Source organism: Pteronotus mesoamericanus, unplaced genomic scaffold (genome assembly GCF_021234165.1).
Source record: "Pteronotus mesoamericanus isolate MK-2021 breed Mesoamerican mustached bat unplaced genomic scaffold, CSHL_Meso_final contig_25, whole genome shotgun sequence".
In the NCBI taxonomy this organism is placed as follows: Eukaryota; Metazoa; Chordata; class Mammalia; order Chiroptera; family Mormoopidae; genus Pteronotus; species Pteronotus mesoamericanus.
This window is the reverse complement of record NW_026555105.1, coordinates 4,386,339-4,404,076: the sequence shown is the minus strand read 5'-3', so window position 1 is coordinate 4,404,076 and position 17,738 is coordinate 4,386,339. Positions and strand designations below refer to the sequence as shown.

Below are 17,738 nucleotides of genomic sequence, written 5' to 3'. Positions count from 1 at the left end.
CTGGGCCACTTGCCTTGATACTGCTGAACTTTCGAGTAGTTCAAATGCTGCATGCTTATAAACACCACTTTAACAAGCCCGCCTGTATAAAGAGATCATTTCTGGGTTTAGCCCTATTTTCTCAGAATAGGTGGCCAGAAAGAGAACTAGTTTTAAAACAATAAAAGTGTGTAGGCATGTTTTGAAGCTGCTTTCTAACCCTTTCTAAGCATTCATCTGTCTTCCTGGTGCCAGAGTGAGGCCAGGGCTTGCTCTTTTATTCCCCCTTCAGCCTCCCCGCCTGCAAGGCGCCGTGCAGAGAACACCTGTGGGCACATTAGTGATGGCCAGTGACAGGTCTTAGTGCTGCTTGAGGCTTTCCAAGCATCCAGCAGCGGCTGTTCTTCCTCCAAGTGGGTGTTCTTTCCATTCCCTTGGGCAATCCCTGCGGGCTGATCCTTATCTGCTGGTGGCTGTTTGTGCTGGCTTGGTGGCTGTGGTTGGCTTTGTTGTGGTCTTGCTACACTGTCGCCCATTAAGGTCAGTGTCAGTTTGACACAGATGCAACCTTGAGCATGTGATTTATAAAATAAAAAGCATTGAAAATACGCTTAGCATCCATAGTTGTAACTGGCGTGTGTCATGGCAATGTAGGAAGGGTGACATTTTTGTTCAGGTAGAATTTCACCTCCGCAGTGATGTTCCCGGTCATTTTGGCTGAATTTACAGCAAAAAAAGGAATAACTTTTCTCTGAAAAGAACATCTTTTGGGGGCTCTTTGTGTCAAACAACTGACCTCCCAATAGCTAGGAATGCGCACAGACCCTTCGTGAGGGTTGGGTTACCTGCAGTAGAGACAAACATCTAGGGGTGACATTGGAATGACCTTGCAGGCCTGCTTGCTGCTAGGATGTCAGCACCTCTGGGCCAGAGTCACCAGCCGCCCTCAAGGGCCTCTCTTCCTGTTGCTTCAGGGGACTCCAGCGGCTCTGCCAGGATACCCCCATCACAGGAATGGGTTCCCCCTTGGACCTGGCACCCGGCACCTCCCCTCTTTGTGCCCTTAGGTCAAAGCCTCCCGCTAGTGAATCTGATTGGCTGGACCTAGAGCCACAGGCCTGCGTCCTAGCTTAAAAGATGCCAGGGAGTTGAGTTCGGATTTCTAGAATGGAAAGGTAACACTCACGACCAGGAAGTTTCCCCAAATGTAGAGGAAAGTATTCGAGTGATATTAGATGGTCACAAATACACAAGATGCCCACTTACGGGTCCTTTTACAGACAGCATCTGTGTGAAGAGGCTGCCTGGCTCGATGCCAGGTGCACTGAGGTTCCAAGTATATCCTTGCTGAGTGAATCTCACTAGCAAATGTACATTTTGATTCAAAGATATGCTTTGACTGCTCCTCGTAACAAGTTCTGACTCATTCTCAATGTGAAAATTGCTGTAATGCCCTATTTTATCAAGGCCTAAAAGCAATGCATACATTGAAGGCTCTGGACAATGCTTTCCCTTTTGCCGGGTAAACGTTAAGGAAAGATTTGGAACTAGCAAAAGACAGTGATATTTTGTTCCGAAGACAGAGAGGTTGCCTTGATTTTGTGCAATTTTGCTTTGCAGAGGGGAGAAAAGAAGATGAACAGTTCTTGAGGGTTTGGTTGCAAGAGAAAAATCCAGTGTCAGAATCTGGAGTCACAGCGCCACCTGGTGAAAGAAGGAAGGGCTGCTCAGGTGACGAGTCCACACGATTACAATTGTAGTACCAGAGCTAGGAAAAAAAAAAGAAAAAAAAGTGAATGGAAATACCCTATGGACTATGGACTCTTGTATATTGTTACTGAATGAATTCAACAATAGCTACATTATATTATATATTACTGTGTTAATCCCTAAACACACAGTCTCTCATTCATTCGTGCATTTATTTATTCCTTAGCTAATATTTGTCAAGCATCTACCTTCCTATTGGTGCTGCGATTACAGTGATGATGAAACAGCAGGTTTCCCTTGGTGCTCCCGGTATAACGGGGAAGACAAGGTTCGAAATGTGTTAGGGCGGGCTTAAAGGATGTTAAAAGGGGGGATGTTGCTGTCTCTGGGTGAATGGTTTTAAGAAAAGCTTTCTTGATGGAGATACATAAAAGCTGCATGTTGAGAATGAGGAAAATGTATCCAAGTGAAAAACAGGAGAAAGGATACCAAGTGAAAAACAGGAGAAAGGATATCAAGCACAGCTGAATGAGCAGGTGCAAAGGCCCTGAGGCAGAAGGGCGCAGGAGGCACCCACAGAGCAGAGCATGGTAAGTGAGGGAAAAGAGGGTATGAAATAAGGTCAGAGAGAAAGGCTAGACTTTGGTAGGGGAATCCAAATTAGACCCACGTGCAAGGGGAAGATGAAGAATTTCAAATGGGGCCACGATAAAACCATGTACAAGATTGCTGAGCCAAATACAAACTGGCAGTGTTTTCTATACCCAGCACAATATGACCGAAAAGAACGACAAGAGAGAGAGGATAAGGCACGTAAAACTGAGGACAAGGGCAGAATTTAAAGATGGAAGAGATTAACAATAGGCAAGCCATGCTTCCAAGGATGGATTGCATCCTGAATCAAGAAGAGACACAGAGGAAATTCTGGTGGTCTGTGAAACAACACATATGAGAGAGCAATCTGTCTAGGGTGGGGAGGGGGTGAGGGGAGGGGGAATCTTTCAGTAACAGAGTCCCTGATTTGCATCTGTCCCAGAGTCCCCTATTTGCATAGATTTACTTTAGAAAACCTACGGGATTCCCCCCCCCCTTTTATTTAGGAATGAGAAATTTGGTCATGAGAACATTCCAGAAGACGTGCCCCTGGGGAGGCGTAATTAGAGGTCACAGAGCGGTGGGTGGCCTGCGCGCTCCAGCTAGTTGGCAGACATAGTAGGTTTAGAATTTATTCGACACTGAATTTGAATGGTTTCAAAATCACAAGACTTAAAAGCAAATCCAGAGGACTGGCTTCTAGGAAGAAGGGGGACTTTTAGTCCATTTCCTCGCGGAAAGAGTTGGCTGCAGGGGAGGAGCAGCCGGTTGGATGGAGCACAGTCCCTCCCTGCCATCCGTCTCTCACTTTTACTCTCTCTGGGGCCCTGCAGGCCTGGGAATCTGCTCTTCACCCCACCCCTCCCCCTCCCCCCGCCTCCGCACTGGGAGGCCTGGGGGGTGGGGGGAATTATCTCCAGCTTCATCTCTTGCCCTTTTCTTCCTTCTCTGCTTTTTAAGTTCCCTATCTTTAAATATACCATGATTATTTACATTAATTTGATATGGAAAACGGCCCTCAGGGGCAGTACCTGGGGCCAGTCCGCCCTTCCATTGCCTGCTACCTTCCACCCTTGGATCAAAGCTCAGTGGAACCGCAATTTCATCTTGGAGAAAATGGAGATTGATTTAAATCCCTTAAGATCTGTAGCAAGTGAAACGGGTTTTTCCTTTTAAGTCAGAGATTTTAAATATTCTCTTAAGATATATTTAAGCTGCGTTTTTAAAACAGGTTTTTTTAAAAAAATAATTAAGAAAATAATCGTGTTGATCATTGGGCAGACTCTTACCCAGGTGGCCTCAGGCTGGGTCTGGGAACACTACCGCGGTCCTTGCGCGCCCCCTGCAGGCACCCTGCAGTCTTACAACCAGCAGCCCGGCGCAGAGGTGGCAGGTTTTGGAGGGAACTCATGCTGTGAAATCTTGCCCTGAGCTCACCATCGCTCTGTGACAGAATCAAAATGAAAGCTGGGACATGTCTGGACAATTTTGTAACTCACGTGTCAATTCAGATAGAGTTTTGTTCCTCTCAGTGTTCCAATCAACTTGCCATTGGGTTCTTCGTATCTTCCTCACAGTTTTCGCACCGGTAGTTAGTCTTTTATTGCTATTATATGTGTTCTTGTTAGAGCTACTAATAACCTACTGATAACACCTTCTATCACACGGTATAACTGACTTTGATGTCTTGACTGTGGTCTATTTCCTACCACCAGAATGCAAGCTGCACCAGGACAAGGAGTTTTGTCTTTTTTATTTTCAGATTCTGTAGCCCCACTGTCCTCTGCTCCACTCAGACACAGCTCTGCCTCCCCGGGACCCCTCAGCACTCTGGCTTCAGGTGCTATGACTTGTGGTGACACCGGTGTCCCGACAGTAAGGCCTCAGTGCCAAGCACTTTGCCTAATTCATCTTTCTCTTTGCAGTAACATCGAGCCCGGTACAGATTTCAAACAAACAAATCACCCACGAGCTCATACACCTGGAAGGCCCCACGGGCAAGCTCAGGACGAGGCAGGTGGGGATCTGCCGGAGCCCTGGAGAGTGTGTGTTCGCTCAATGGGCGGTGCCCGATCGGCACCAGCAGCTGCTGTCCTGCAAAAAGGTAGGCTCAGGGTCACCAGGACTCTGCTAAGGTCACCAGGACTCTGATTTTACAAGCTTAAGCAAAACAAAAATATTGTTCTGATATCGCAGAGGGAAATCTAATTTTCCTATGTTGGTTCAATTAAAGAAAAATATAGGTGGGTTAAAAAAAAAAAAAAGACACAAAAAACCCATGTCTTAGATCCAGGAAGTGGGAGGCCAGTGTTAGCCTGGTGTAAGGGAGTGTGTTACCCTCCCGCTCCCCCTCCCCCAGCCCATGTGTTAATTCCAATGTCCTCTTCTCCCTGGGGACAGCATTTTCAAGTAGTTTGGTGAGTCTCCTTCCTGACCAGCGGTCCCCAACTGTTTTCATTTGTACCCCCCGGTTTATTTATTTTGCTGGTCCAAACAGGGAGTCTGAGACCAAAAAAAAAAATTTTGGAAGGCACAAATGTTAGGAGTATACAGTAATGACTCAATAGTGTTGTTGAATAAATTAGTTATAAGAGTACTTTCTCCTTTATACCGTCTGCATTATGAGGGCGCATTAATATCATATCCTACTGCCAAGGGCCAACGCCATTCGTTCTTAGTTCTTTTTTTTAAGTAGGTCAATTTCTCCTTACCAATTGGTGGGGTTGACGAAGAAGAATTTCTCGTCAATCCCCGCGCGGCCCTGCCTAGGCCCCGCCCCCGGCCCCGCCCCGCCGGGCGCCCCCTGCTGGCCGCCGCTGGAGCCTGCGGCCGTTCGCCACACCCCCCGGTTTAGGTCGGCTCACAGGGAGGTGCCCGTCCCTTTAATTGGCATGTACCAAATCCTTCCAGATTACATATCCTCCCCGAGTCCTAGACGTCCGAAACCGTTAGTCGAAGATTCAAAAGGAGAGAATGTGGAAACGGCGTTGTATTTTGTGGGAGTTGTGGGCCAACAGGGAGTGAGAGACGGCCAGGGCAGAAGCGCGCGGGCGCGGCCCTCCCCGCCTCGCGCCGTGGTCCAGTCCCAAGATGGCGGCCACCATGAAGAAGGCGGTGAGTGGGGTGCTCGCGGGGCGGATGCTCGGGCGGTGGGCGCGACGGGCCGCCGAGGGGCCAGGCGAGGGGTGTTGGGGTACCCATCCCCGAGGCCCGGCGTGGGGTCCAGGGCCGAGGCCCCCCTACCCTAAGCGCGGCCCCGCGGCGAGGCCTGCTTGCAGCCGGCCCCCTCTGAGCGTGTCTGGGGACCCCGCGGCCCACGCGTGTCTTTGGGGCGCGGGAAGCCCGGGATCCATTGGCCATAACTTCTGGCGCTGAACCTGGGTTAACCCAGTTAACTCGCACGGATTCACACGTGTAGGTAGTAGCGGTACCTCCCTTTGCAGGTGAGGAAGTTGAGGCCCAGGTAGGTGGAGTCACCTGGCCCAGGTTACGTAGCGGTGGGGAGCCGAGCAGGTCCCCGCCTCCGGGATGAGCTGGCCCCAGGGCCCTGGGCCCAGCCGCGGCGCCGCTGCGGTTGTCATCCCTCACCCTCCCCTTCGTCTCCGGCTCGCAGGGACGCAGGGGACTCTGCAGAGCGGGAGAGCGAAGGAACCAAGTTCTCATGTGGTCCTGGACTTGGAGTGAGAGCAAACAGGCACCAGATCTTGGGAAGCAAATCCCTTCAGCGGGGGGACTGTCATCAGACGCCATGGAAGTTCAAAACAGAGGCTCTGCAGCCTCAGCGCCTGTGTTATTTAAATCCTGGTTTCGCCCCCGAGCTTCAGCGTCCTTATGTGTAAAATAAGGATAAAGATAGTATCCCCCTAAAAGGAATATAAGATTAAAATTAATAATAGGTTCAACGCGCTTAGAACCGTGCCTGGCACACAGTAAAGCCTCGATAATTTTATCCGCTGGTATACGTCCTCGCCCCATATATTTTTCTTCTATCTTTAAGCATCTAGGGAGATTTACTAGATTATAAACCCTAAATAGGAGTTTAGTTTGCTTACTAGGAAATGTGTGCTTTGGGAAAACAAAACTAAATAATAAAACCTGAGTTTGAATCCCAACTCCGCTTCTTATAAGCTGAATCACTCTCAGGCCACTCACTGCTGTGTGTCTAAGTTTGGGCATGTTAAACGTGGGAACCCCCCCGCCCCCAACCCCGGGTGTACCAGGATGAGTGCTCCCTCCATGTGTAGATGTTGATGTGTCATCTACACATTCTTAGCTCCTGGGTCAGGTTCAAGGCCCTGTTCATTCAGGCAAAGCGACACTTGGTGCAATTGACTTCTCTTATTTTGTATTTAAATTGGGTTCTCCGTTGTTTGCTCTGGCCTTTAATTCCATGGAAGATACTAGTTGCGGTTCACCTGCATCTGACCGGGTGGAAACCGCAGTGAAGAGAGATGAAGTCAACGTTGTGGAAATGGTCGAGGAACGATTTGAACCGCAGGCTTTGCAAAATTTTTGATCACTGATATTTTTTCCTTCAGCGAGCTTTTTGAGCACATCTTGGGACAGAGATGGCAGGGGGCTGCGGAAATGAAGTTCTTGCTCCCTTACCCCCGTGGCATTCATTGTGGAACTTAGCTTTGGGGAAGAGACAGGCATTCATCGAATGGCCAGGCAGAAAACTAAAGTTTCCAGCTCCGAAAAGAACTATGAAAGAAAGGTGCTTGTGCAATGAAGGCTGGTTTGTGGCCAGAGAAGGTGTGATCTGGTTGATTATGTGAGGAGGGGGAGAGAATGTTGGAAAGGGAGCCAGAGGTATTAGAGAGGGAGTTTCTTTTCCAAGACCCCGAGTGCCTTGAATAACGGGAACGTCAGAATGGCAGAGGCGTGGGGAGGAGAGCTCGAACTGAGAAGGCAGAGAAACATAGAGGGGTAGGTGCGGCCTAAACAGGAAGCTTTTCTTCTTAGTTAAGCCAGCAGGTCAGGTGCAACAGCCTCTCCTGATGTTCCCATTGCTATGAACGGCGTCTGGTAGGTACACCTCCCCCTCGGCCCCTCTTTAGGGACATCTAGGCCTGCCAGTGACTGAGAGGGAAATCCCACAGTGATGCCCTTTGAGTTTCCCACAAGCTGTTTGCAGTCTGGAGCCCTTCACGTTTGTAACACATTGTTACCTCCTAAAGTGTCCTGACTTTTCTGGTGAGGATGTTTAGGCGAACTGATTAAGTCCCCTCATCTCCAAAGTTCCCCTTTTCTAAGACCCCGTGCGTGGCCTTGCAGGGGACTCCAGCCTGATTGATGCCTGTTCATGCTCCCTCGTCAGAGAAGCCCCCTTCATCCCTGGCCGGCTGGCTCAGTTGCTTGGAGCCTCATCCCATACACCAAAGGTTGTGGGTTCGATCCCCAGTGGGGGCACATAACCTAGGTTGCTGGTTTGATCGCTTGTTGAGGTGCTTATGGGAGGCAACCAGTACATTCTCACATCCATGTTTCTCTTGCTCCCTGCTTCTCTCCTTCCCTCCCTTTCTCTTCCTCTCTAAAATCAATAAACGTATCATCAGGTGAGAATTAAAAATAAAAAAATAAAGATGCCCCCTTCACTCCCCAGCCCCCCAACACTTTCAGCCCCTAAAGTATTTTACTTTCCTCATCACATATATCACCATCTAGCAGAAAACCTTGTTGTTACGCCTCTCCTCCGCCCGATTGTACCCTCGCCCGCGTTCCTGGTGGCAGGACCACAGCTCCGTTTCCACCGTGTGCGGCACGTAGGGGACACTAAATAACTATTAAATGTATGCACGAAAGGTGAATAACAATACAAAGCAAAATTTTATGTCATAGACTTGGTAGATACCTTTAAAAAACAAAAAGAAAAGCAGACTGAAATTGGCCAGAGCTCCCCTCTCTGCGGTCCTTCTGGCTTTGTGAGTGGTAGTCACTACATCTGGCTTTTCTTAAAGCGGGAGTCCCTGACCTTTGCGGATGTGGATGCCTTTAAGAATCTTGATGAGAGCTATGACGACCCTTCCAGAATGCACGTGCAATACATGCCATTTTGCATACAGTTTCAGGGGGTAAATGGACCTCTCAATGTCCACAGAGCCCCACTTAAGAATGAAGGCCTCCTGCCAAAATGAAGCTGCCAGCGATGGGGGAGGGTGTGAGATCTGGGAGATTGAAAGGGAAGCCACTGCTGTTGGTCGTGGAAGGTGTAGTCTCCTCCCTTCCTGCTGCCAACAGCACTCTGCTGGGTGGCACCTGGTTAACCCAGAGCCGATTTGCCTCCCACGCCAACTTGGGGCCCTTACCCGCCGTGGGCAGACCGCCGTTAAGGAAGCGAACCCCAGGGCTCACCTGCCAGGGCTCACCTGCGTGCAGGGGGCTGCTGTTGGGTGGAGCTACACCAGGAAACGCCTGCTTTGGGAGGGTGGAAAGGAGGGGCCAAATCCCCTACAGCTTTTCAGGAACGGGGTGCACATGAGTGTGATGGAGGGTGGTTCAGATTCAAATTCCGGAGCCCTGCCTCGAGGCCAGGACGTGTGTCTGGGAACACCTGTGCGAGGTGCTTTCACGGGGGCTGCCCCCTGAAAGCCTCCCACCAACAAATGCACCTAAAAGTGCACAGGCAGGTGTTCAGGGCTCAGTATTTGAACTCCGCAGGCAAGCAGGAACTCTATAGAGTTCTCTGTCCTCTATTTGCATAGGGAATTGGAGTTCTCCTGGAGCAAAATGTCTCGAATGCCGGCATTACCTTCAGAAGGACTTGCCTTTGCTTTCCGGGGTGTAGGCCAGTGTTTACCAACTTCCATACTTGTACAAATTGTGCACAGGGTTGAATATTCAAAGCTATATACGGCGTGCTGTATAGCATATTTTCCAAGCTGTCCTCCAGGTCTTGGACGATAGGCTTGATGCACGTGAAATGTCACGGGGCGATGAGAGCCTGGGACGGGGAGGGCCGAGTTCTAGGTGACTGCCTTTATATTCTGGCACTGAGATCTATATTGCTTGAGACAACAGGTTGCTCTGCAAGCTCTTCAGAAATCAGAGTGTACATATCCTGTGTCATCAGTCATGAGAAACCAGCGAAGAGGTAGGGGGTGGTTACTGTGAGTCATCACTGTCGGTGGTAGTCCTTGTGTAAACGAGGTACATCTTTCCTCCTTGAAATATAACCAAGTGAGAGGAAGCCAGTGAGAGTCTGGTATTTCACTCTTTTTCAGGCTGCAGAAGATGTCAATGTTACATTTGAAGATCAACAAAAGATAAACAAATTTGCACGGAATACAAGTAGAATCACAGAGCTGAAGGAAGAAATAGACGTAAAAAAGGTATTGAAAATATGTATCTTACCTAAGAAAAAGAAAAGTTCTTTACGCTCCGTAGCTTTTAAAAACTGCGTCCAGTAGCTTGTGCTTCTCCGTCCCTCCGGACTCCGATGCAGACGACGTAATCCGCGCTCGGTTAAGAGGGAAGGCCTGTTGCAGGGATGAGAGCCACTTTACAGGTTGCCGAGGGCTGGGACCCAGGCTGAGGTTCCTGCAGCCGGTCCCGGAGCCGTGTCTCAGGGAGCCGGGCTGGAACTGAGCTTGTCCCCGCGGCCGGCTGCCTCCCCCTCACGCTGAGGCCGCCCCGCACGGCGCAGCCTCGTGCCCCAGCCTCTGCTCACGCAGCTCTCCTAGAGCTGAAGTCCAGTCAAGGGCGTTTGACTGGTGGAACTCACGTTCATTATTTGCTTCCATCCCACCATCAGGCGCTGCTGAGAAGTGTAGATCCGTTTTTGTTTCTGCTTTCATCCTCCCAGAGGAAGGCAGGACTCACCCAGGGAGAACTGTTAGAGTAGGAGACGCTGGAGGCCCGCTGTCTGCCCCACGGCGGGCTTGCAGCGGCCCGGGCAAACCTGGAGATCAGCATGTTGGCTCTCAGCGCCTCCTCACGAAGCCACCCCAAAACGCCAGGAAAGCCTCGCTTTCGTGTGCTCATACCTTGGTGAAAGGGCCCCCCGAGTGTCGGTGTCCCCACGTTAAAATGGGCTGTCAGCCTCTCTCGGGGAACGGGTGCATACACTTTTGACCGCTGTGCCTGTCTGCATTTGTAGAAACACCTGCAGAATTTAGAGGATGCTTGCGAGGACATCATGCTGGCAGATGACGACCGCTTGATGATACCGTATCAGATCGGCGACGTGTTCATCAGCCATTCTCAAGAAGAAACACAAGAGATGCTCGAAGAAGCAAAGGTGCGTGGATGTCTTTCCCGGGTGGGGGGGCGCAGTCTGACTCTTAAGGTGGGATTTGTGTCATTACGCAGAGCGCGCGGCTGCAGGGAAGCGAGGGGCGCTGGGTAACGTCCCGTGGGTCTTGCAGCGGCCCGCGCGAGCTCGGAATGCGGCGCGAGCGGGATTTGACCGGACCCTGACAAGGGCTCCACGGACAGGCACCGGACAGGCACCGTGAGCCCCAGTCAGCGTGGGGGAGTAGCGGCTTCCCGACGCCCTGCCGCTCATTCAAGGCGGCGGAGGGGGGTCCTCTTGTGACTCCAGAACCTGCGGCCCAAATTAGAAGTAGTGCGAGAGTATAGAATATTCGAAAGCAGAACAGAAGACTCGCCCGTCATCCCTCTGCCCAGAGAGAATCATCCTTAATGGACATTTTCTTGTGGGGTTTTGTTTTTTTCATGTTCTCCTTTTTCACTGGACTTTTGCTTCACGTTTGGTCAGTGGACGTCCTCGTAGTATTTTCTCCTCCCATTGAACGTTGGCCCGGCAGACACTCCCTGGGAGCCCAGTCTGGACCGGGCACAGGTACTTACCAAACATCCTTTCTGGTGACGCGTCCATGCCGTGTCGGTGGACTTCCATGCGGCTCACTGCCCTCCTGACGGTATCAGTCACATGTTTCCGGTTTTCCTAAAGGAATTCTCTCATGGGCATTTTTGTACTTAAATCTTTGCCCCCCTTTAGGAAATTCTTTTAATGAAATAATCAGTGGAGCGCGGGTTCGGTGACAGCGTTTGGGGCACATTGAGAGGGTGTGCGAAGTTAGTTTCCGGTCCATGGGCCCTGCCCCGGCCTGGGGGAGGCGCAGCCGCCGTGTGTGTGTGAGAAGCCCCTGCAGTTAAATGCTTTCTCGTTCTTGTGAAAGGTGCTTAAATAGCTTGAGTATTATTTAAAATGTTTGTCTCCCTTCCTTAAATGCCATGAAAGGAAAACTTTCCACAAATGAAACCCACATTCAGTAAAGCTTGGGAAGAACTCAGTCCACACAGAAACGTTGTATGTCCCCGCTTGTGCTTACATCTTTTTCATAGTAAAAGGGTGTAATTTAGGTTTTCTTTTTAACCATCCTAAAGTACTCTTCTCGGAAGTATTTCAGGGTAAGTTTCTGTCACTATTGTGAACATCCATCCCTCCTACCCTCCCACCCCCGCGGGGATATTGAACCTTTCTTTTGCAATTCATTCATTCACTCGCTCTCTTGCTCATCTGCTCCTTCATTCACTCGTTCACCCCAGAAGCATTTGTTGAGCGCGTGCTCTGTGTCAGGTTCGACCGGGTGAGGGACGCAGACAGGAAACGGGCCGGGTCTCCGCCTGCATGGCGTGTGTCCTGTAGGTGGGAAGGCCCGCTCGTTTGTGAACGTGTCTGCCAGATTTTGACTGTAAGTTGTCGTTACTGTGTATTGGGGGTAGTGTGCGTTTTTATCGCTTCCTCTAGTTTCACAGTTATTTTTACGGGAAGTTGGGGGAGGCTGTGCCAGAAGCCCTGCCTGTGATCAGCCGTTTACCAGGCGTGTTTCCTGGGGTCCTGTGTTTATTAGGATGTGCTCACTTAGAAATTGGTTTTATTTTTCTCTGATAGTTTTCCAATCAGCCAAAACTGAGAAAACAAGCTTGATTTATCTTAAAATAAGCGAATACAGACCATGAATTAAAAATGCCTGCATTCAGATTTTTGGTTAAGATCTAATTATCAGTAATATGTAGCTGCCTGTCCCAAGTTTAGAGATTTCTTGACCCATAAAGTCTTCCCAAATATTTTTTTCCAGCTACAGGTGTTCAGAAGCCATCCAATAGAATAGAATTAATGTAAACAATTCTTTCCCCCAGAAAAACTTGCAGGAAGAAATCGACGCCTTGGAATCCAGAGTAGAGTCCATCCAGCGGGTGCTGGCGGACCTGAAAGTCCAGCTGTACGCGAAGTTTGGGAGCAACATAAACCTCGAAGCTGACGAGAGCTGAATGTTTTATGATGCTCTAAAAATTTTGTTTAATAAACTTAACTATTGTTTAAATGATAATTTCCCTTCTTCAAATTATAAGGAAAGCAGATTTTCTTTTTTAAAAAAAATTTTCATTTATTTAATGGAAACTTGCCTATTTTCACATGTCTTGCTTATTTATTTTATATTTTTAAAAGAAGACAGTATTCATCTATGTATTTTACAGAACAATTATATCAAGCATAGGGGTTATATGTCATGTTATTAAAATCAGTTAAGCAATCTTTTATGTTTCTATATTATCATTTAGAATATCTGTTGCAATTTTTATCAGAAAATCGAACATTTGTGTCATGTTGTTTACGTGTTTATTTCAGTTGCTATTTAGAGATGACGAAAAGACGCCAGAAAGATCTAATCCTACATCTGTCTAGTCCGCTCATTTTACACCTAAAACTTTGTCATATACTAAAAAAAGTATATATTTTATTTAAATACATGCAATATGTGTTATATCTAAACATATATTTCACTTATCTCTTAGATATCAGTATCAGATTTTTGGAAAAGTACGGGCTTGCTGAGACTTGCTGAGCTTCATACAAACATAGAGCAGGACAACAGAAGAATATTCTAGAAACCAAGAGATGTATCAATAGAAATGTTTAGTGTTTTTTTTTTTTTGAAAGTATATTTCAGACTTTATTTTAGTGCTTTGTAATTAATTGGGGTTTATATTGATAATGATGTAGAAGTAAAGCAGCTGTGTATTTAAAAATAAGACTTTTTCTTAAATAAAGAGTACATTGATCCCCCACCGCCCCCCAAAAGACGTATGTTTTGGGATTTGAAAGACCTAATGGTACATTAACTTCCCAGCAGATGGCACTGATATGCTAAAATACCAATGGAAGACCATACAAAAAGGGGGATAATTCTAGGATTAAATAGACAATTTTAAGAGGAAATGCTGTTTTTGTAAATCGGCAAGGCTAAGCACTGCATATTGCATTTTTTAAAAATGAAATGTTTAGAAACAGTTCCTGCTTAAAGATAGAATATAGGATTCTGAAATTCTTCATGACATGAAGGCACCCTTTAAATCGCTGCAAAATGGTCCCAAATAGTGATATTTAAGTTTTAGAAAATGACTCTTGAAAGGACATCTTCCCTTGCCTGCGTTTGGTTAGCGTTTGGTTAGGGCAGTGAGACGGAGGCCATACAGTCAGGCTGTAGCAGGAAACAGAGAACACACTTAGCATAGTTTCAGAAAACTTCAGCCAAGATTTCAGAGGTGGGCAGGGAGCAGCCACCCCCGTCACTGTGGAACCCAGGGCCCACGGGAGGGACAGAGGCAACCTGCGACATCCCTGCGGTGGCCGAGCCAGGAGAGTGGACCCCTGGCCTCTTCTCTCCAAAATGCAGCTGCTGACCGCCATTGGCCAGATCCCAGCGGGCCCCAGAGGGGCGGGAAGGGTGGGCCCAGAGGGGCTGCTGGGAGAGCCGGCTGAACTCTGCAGACTTTAACTGAAGGCTCATCTGGTGAACGTGTCAGGAACTGAGTCACTGAATCACGTAACTGGCTGGGACTTAAAGTTGTATCAGCATATCAGCAAGGAAGCCTAAATACAAGAAAACAGACGTGGGGGAGGAGGGGTATATTATACTTCGTTGCTGACTTTACACTTTATTTGCCTGTGAAGTTCTAGGGCACCAGAAATATGATGCCTATTTTAAATTTATTTCTAAAGTGTCGCTAAGTCTTTTCTTATTTTTGCTAGTAAGTTTCCTGGGTAGGTAAGACTGGTAAATAGAGTTTAAAGAGGTAACTAACACTCAGCTCCAGCCACCAGTTTCCACCAGTCATTGCCACCAATTTCTTTTTTGTTTGTTTTTGGTACAGGAATCCTGATTTTTAGGTACAATCACTATTTTTAGAGAGTACAACGGATCAGGGAGTCAAATGTTGGAAAATTTTAGTTTTGGGTAATAGCTAGTAAGCTTAGTAATCAATGTATGCAAAAAGCTATTGTTTCAGGAACTGAAGGTATGACCCGCCCTGACTCCAGGAGACCACAAGCAGTTCCATTTTTGTGTCTCAGGGGGTCTGCGAGCCATCAGGTTGGTATCTGAGCCATCGTACTCCGGGGTGGGACGACCACCGCCCAGGGCGCAGCTGAAAGAATGCTGCAGCTTTTTACCTGATGAACTTCCCTGAATTCCAAATGCCTTACCTACATTTTCCTTCTCCTTATAAAAAGGATCCGTTTAAAATGGAATGTAAGACGGTCTGTTAGGGTACAAACCCGGCGTCTTCTCAGCCCTCTGAATAAAGTGCCCATAAAGATCCAGTCCCTGTCTCTGCTTATTGGGTCTGGTAGGTGACAGGCAGCATGAATGCTGGCTTTCCCAGTTTCACAGCCCTGCTTTTTAAGCAATGCCAGTTCAACAAAAGGTGTTTGTAGACCACGTTTGACCAAGAGGCTGCGGGCTTGCAAACTCAGGTGCACAGTTTGCTATGTCTTCTCCAGGCTCTCAGTAGGGAGTAGGCAGAAGACAGTTCCGTCTGTGCCGTGGGTCTGAGCCGTGCTCTGCTCTGACTTCTGTCCACCTGCATAACCACCATTACCCGCTCTGCGCACCCCCCTCCAAGCCTCCGAAGCCCCAGCCAAAAGCACCACCAACTAGCAGGGCAAGGGGGAGGAAGTGCCATTCGGGATAGAGTTTTGACAGCTGGAGTCCACAGGAGACTCCAAAGGGCTTTGAACAGAAAGGCAATATACGTGATCGGAGCAGTATTTTAAAATAATTTGGCAGTGGGTGGGTGAGTTTTACTACAAAGCGGTAGAGGTAGGGATGCCGGATGTGTGCTTTCCCTGGTGCAGGGAGTCAGCTGGCGGAGGGACGAAGCAAAGGAAGCTAGGGCTTTGGAGTGAGATGCGTAGGTCTTGATGGAGGAGAGGGGAAGGGGGAGGAGGAAGCCAGGGATGACTTGGTTTTGGGCACAGGCCCTGTACAGCCTTGCAAAACACGCTTGTTTGTTTGTTTTGGCTCTCATAGTTAAATTTTTTTTTTAATTTCTTGCCACAATAAAATCGGGAGATCACACATAAAATTTCAGTTTGGCAACAGTGGGACTATATTTAGAAAGGATAACCTTCAGGTGCTCACCCTTTCAGCAAAGCGGGCTCCCCCCCTCCCATTGACATCACCTGCCTGGCACCTGGCCTGGGCCTTGGCTCCCGGGAGCCTGCTGGTACTGTTAACAAAGGCAGGGGGGTCAGAAGTGTCGGGGTGCAGGAGCGCGTGAGTTTGGCCTTGAATACGGGGAGTCCCTAAGATGTCCACCATGTGGAGATGCGCCATTGACCTTTGAAAAGGTGGGTTGAACCTGTTCTTTTTTATTGGCCAAGAGGTTCTGGGAAGCTAATGTTGCAGTCTCCTTCCTCCCAGGAGAGCTGGCCCCAGGCTTCTTTGGCAAAGCTCTAGGGCCGAGAAGAGGAATCTAGCTGAGTTCAAGGCCAAGCGAGCCAGTGTAAGCTCAGGAATGTACCCACGGTGAGACCCGCCCTGGGTCATGGGGAAGGTGGCTGGCTGAAGCCAGGCCCTCAGAGAGCTGTGCCGGCCTCTGCCCGCGGGGGCTGAGAAGGAACGCTGGAGTCCCCATGTCCCAGGTTCCGTAGGAGCTGGCCGGCCCTGCTCTGTGCAGGGGTAGGGAGGTATATCTTAGGACCTTTTTCATCCTGGAGACATGCTTCTTAATACTTCCGATACATACACAGCGCTTGGGGGCTTTGTTAAAAGGCAGCTTCTGGTTTGGTGGTTTTGGGCTGGGGTCTGAGAGTCTGCAGCAAGCTTTCAAGTTATGCTGCTCTTGCTTGTCCTTGGGCCATGCATTGGACAAAGGTAGCCTGTCATGAAAGAGGAGAGGAATTAGGAAAGAACGCCGGTCGGAGGGAAAAGCAGCAGCAGGGGACAGAGGGAGACCCACAGGGGAGCGGGATCCTGGATATGCTAGAAATGCAGTTGTTCTCACGACTGAACCTTGAAAAACAAGTTCCCCAATTGCGCACTACGGTGAGGGATACTGTGCGCGTTGCCTTCAGTAACGATTTCATAGACAATGGTGGGGGAGAAGGATTCTTGTTTTGTTTATAATTTTTATTGAATTGTTGGAGTGACATTCATTAATACAATTTCGTGTGTACAGTTCTATGCTACATCACCTGCACATTGCATCTTACGTTTGCCACCCAAAGTCAAGTTTCCAACTGTCTCCATTTATCTCCCCTTTACCCTCTTCTGCCTGCCCCACCCCCTTTCCCTCTGGCAATTATCACACTGTTGTCTGTGATTATGAATTTGGGGTGCTTCACCTTTTTGACCCAGCCCCCAACTGCTTCCCCTCTGACAGCTGTCAGTCTGTTCTCTGTGTCCAGGAGTCTGTTCCTATTTTGTTAGCTCATTTTGTTCATTAGATTCCATGTAGAAGTGAAATCTCATGGCATTTGTCTTCCTCCGACTGGCTTATTTCAGAGAGCATAAGAGACACCGGTGTTTTAACAAGCCCTCCAGGTGATGCAGATTCAGCTAAAGAGCGAGCCTCGCTCAAAAATTCTGTCTGGGAGTCTGGGGAAGAGACCAAACACCTGAGAATTCTGAGCACACAGCTGCGTATAATGATAAGAAGAAGAGTAAGAAGATTCGGGAGCGTGGAAGCAGTCCGGGCCATCCAGCTCGGGGTGGAGGTAGCCAGAGGGGTCCTGGTTGCTCAAAGCGGCAGATCATAAAGCAATAAGTAGTGGGTGATGTGAGATTTGGAGCAAAAGTGAAAAGTATTTTATAAGAAAGTTAACAATGGAGGAGAAGAGATAGACCACTGTTTAATGTCATTGCAGTTGATGGAAGGGCCTTTCTTGCTTTTGTTTTAAGATCACGGGGTACAGGAGTCCATGGAGGAGCCAAGGGGAAGGAATCCAGGAAAGAAGGTGATGAAAAAGGGGAGGAGACGCAAGAGACAGTGGAGCCCAGCAAGGGAGGAGTCCGTGAGAAGGAAAAGGAGGACATGGAGCTTATGCCCATAATACACCGGGAAACACAAAATGAGCTGTACAGCCAATACAAACTCTTCCCTGAGGAGTAAATGATACCAAAAAATCAGAACAGTCGTTAACTCCGGAGGCGGAAGACGATGCGACTGAGGAGCTGAGCTCTTTGCATTCAGTCCGTTACCTT

General features: G+C 48.6%; 1 protein-coding gene across 1 annotated transcript; it reads left to right on the top strand.

Annotated features, from left to right (window-relative positions):
• The first annotated feature begins 5,136 nt into the window (after positions 1–5,136).
• PFDN4 (prefoldin subunit 4) lies at positions 5,137–13,377 on the top strand. Its single transcript, XM_054573358.1, has 4 exons — positions 5,137–5,397; positions 9,507–9,614; positions 10,382–10,522; positions 12,391–13,377. Exons 1-4 carry the CDS (start codon positions 5,374–5,376, stop codon positions 12,520–12,522), a joined length of 405 nt encoding a protein of 134 aa, XP_054429333.1. The 5' UTR covers positions 5,137–5,373; the 3' UTR covers positions 12,523–13,377.
• The last annotated feature ends 4,361 nt before the right edge of the window (positions 13,378–17,738 follow it).

Excerpts from the sequence above, each read along its gene's own strand:
- PFDN4 (XM_054573358.1), top strand. The coding sequence starts at position 5,374 with ATGGCGGCCACCATGAAGAAGGCG. Across the intron at positions 5,398-9,506 it reads CGGCCACCATGAAGAAGGCG|GCTGCAGAAGATGTCAATGT; the intron begins GTGAGTGGGGTG and ends ACTCTTTTTCAG. Across the intron at positions 10,523-12,390 it reads AGATGCTCGAAGAAGCAAAG|AAAAACTTGCAGGAAGAAAT; the intron begins GTGCGTGGATGT and ends TCTTTCCCCCAG.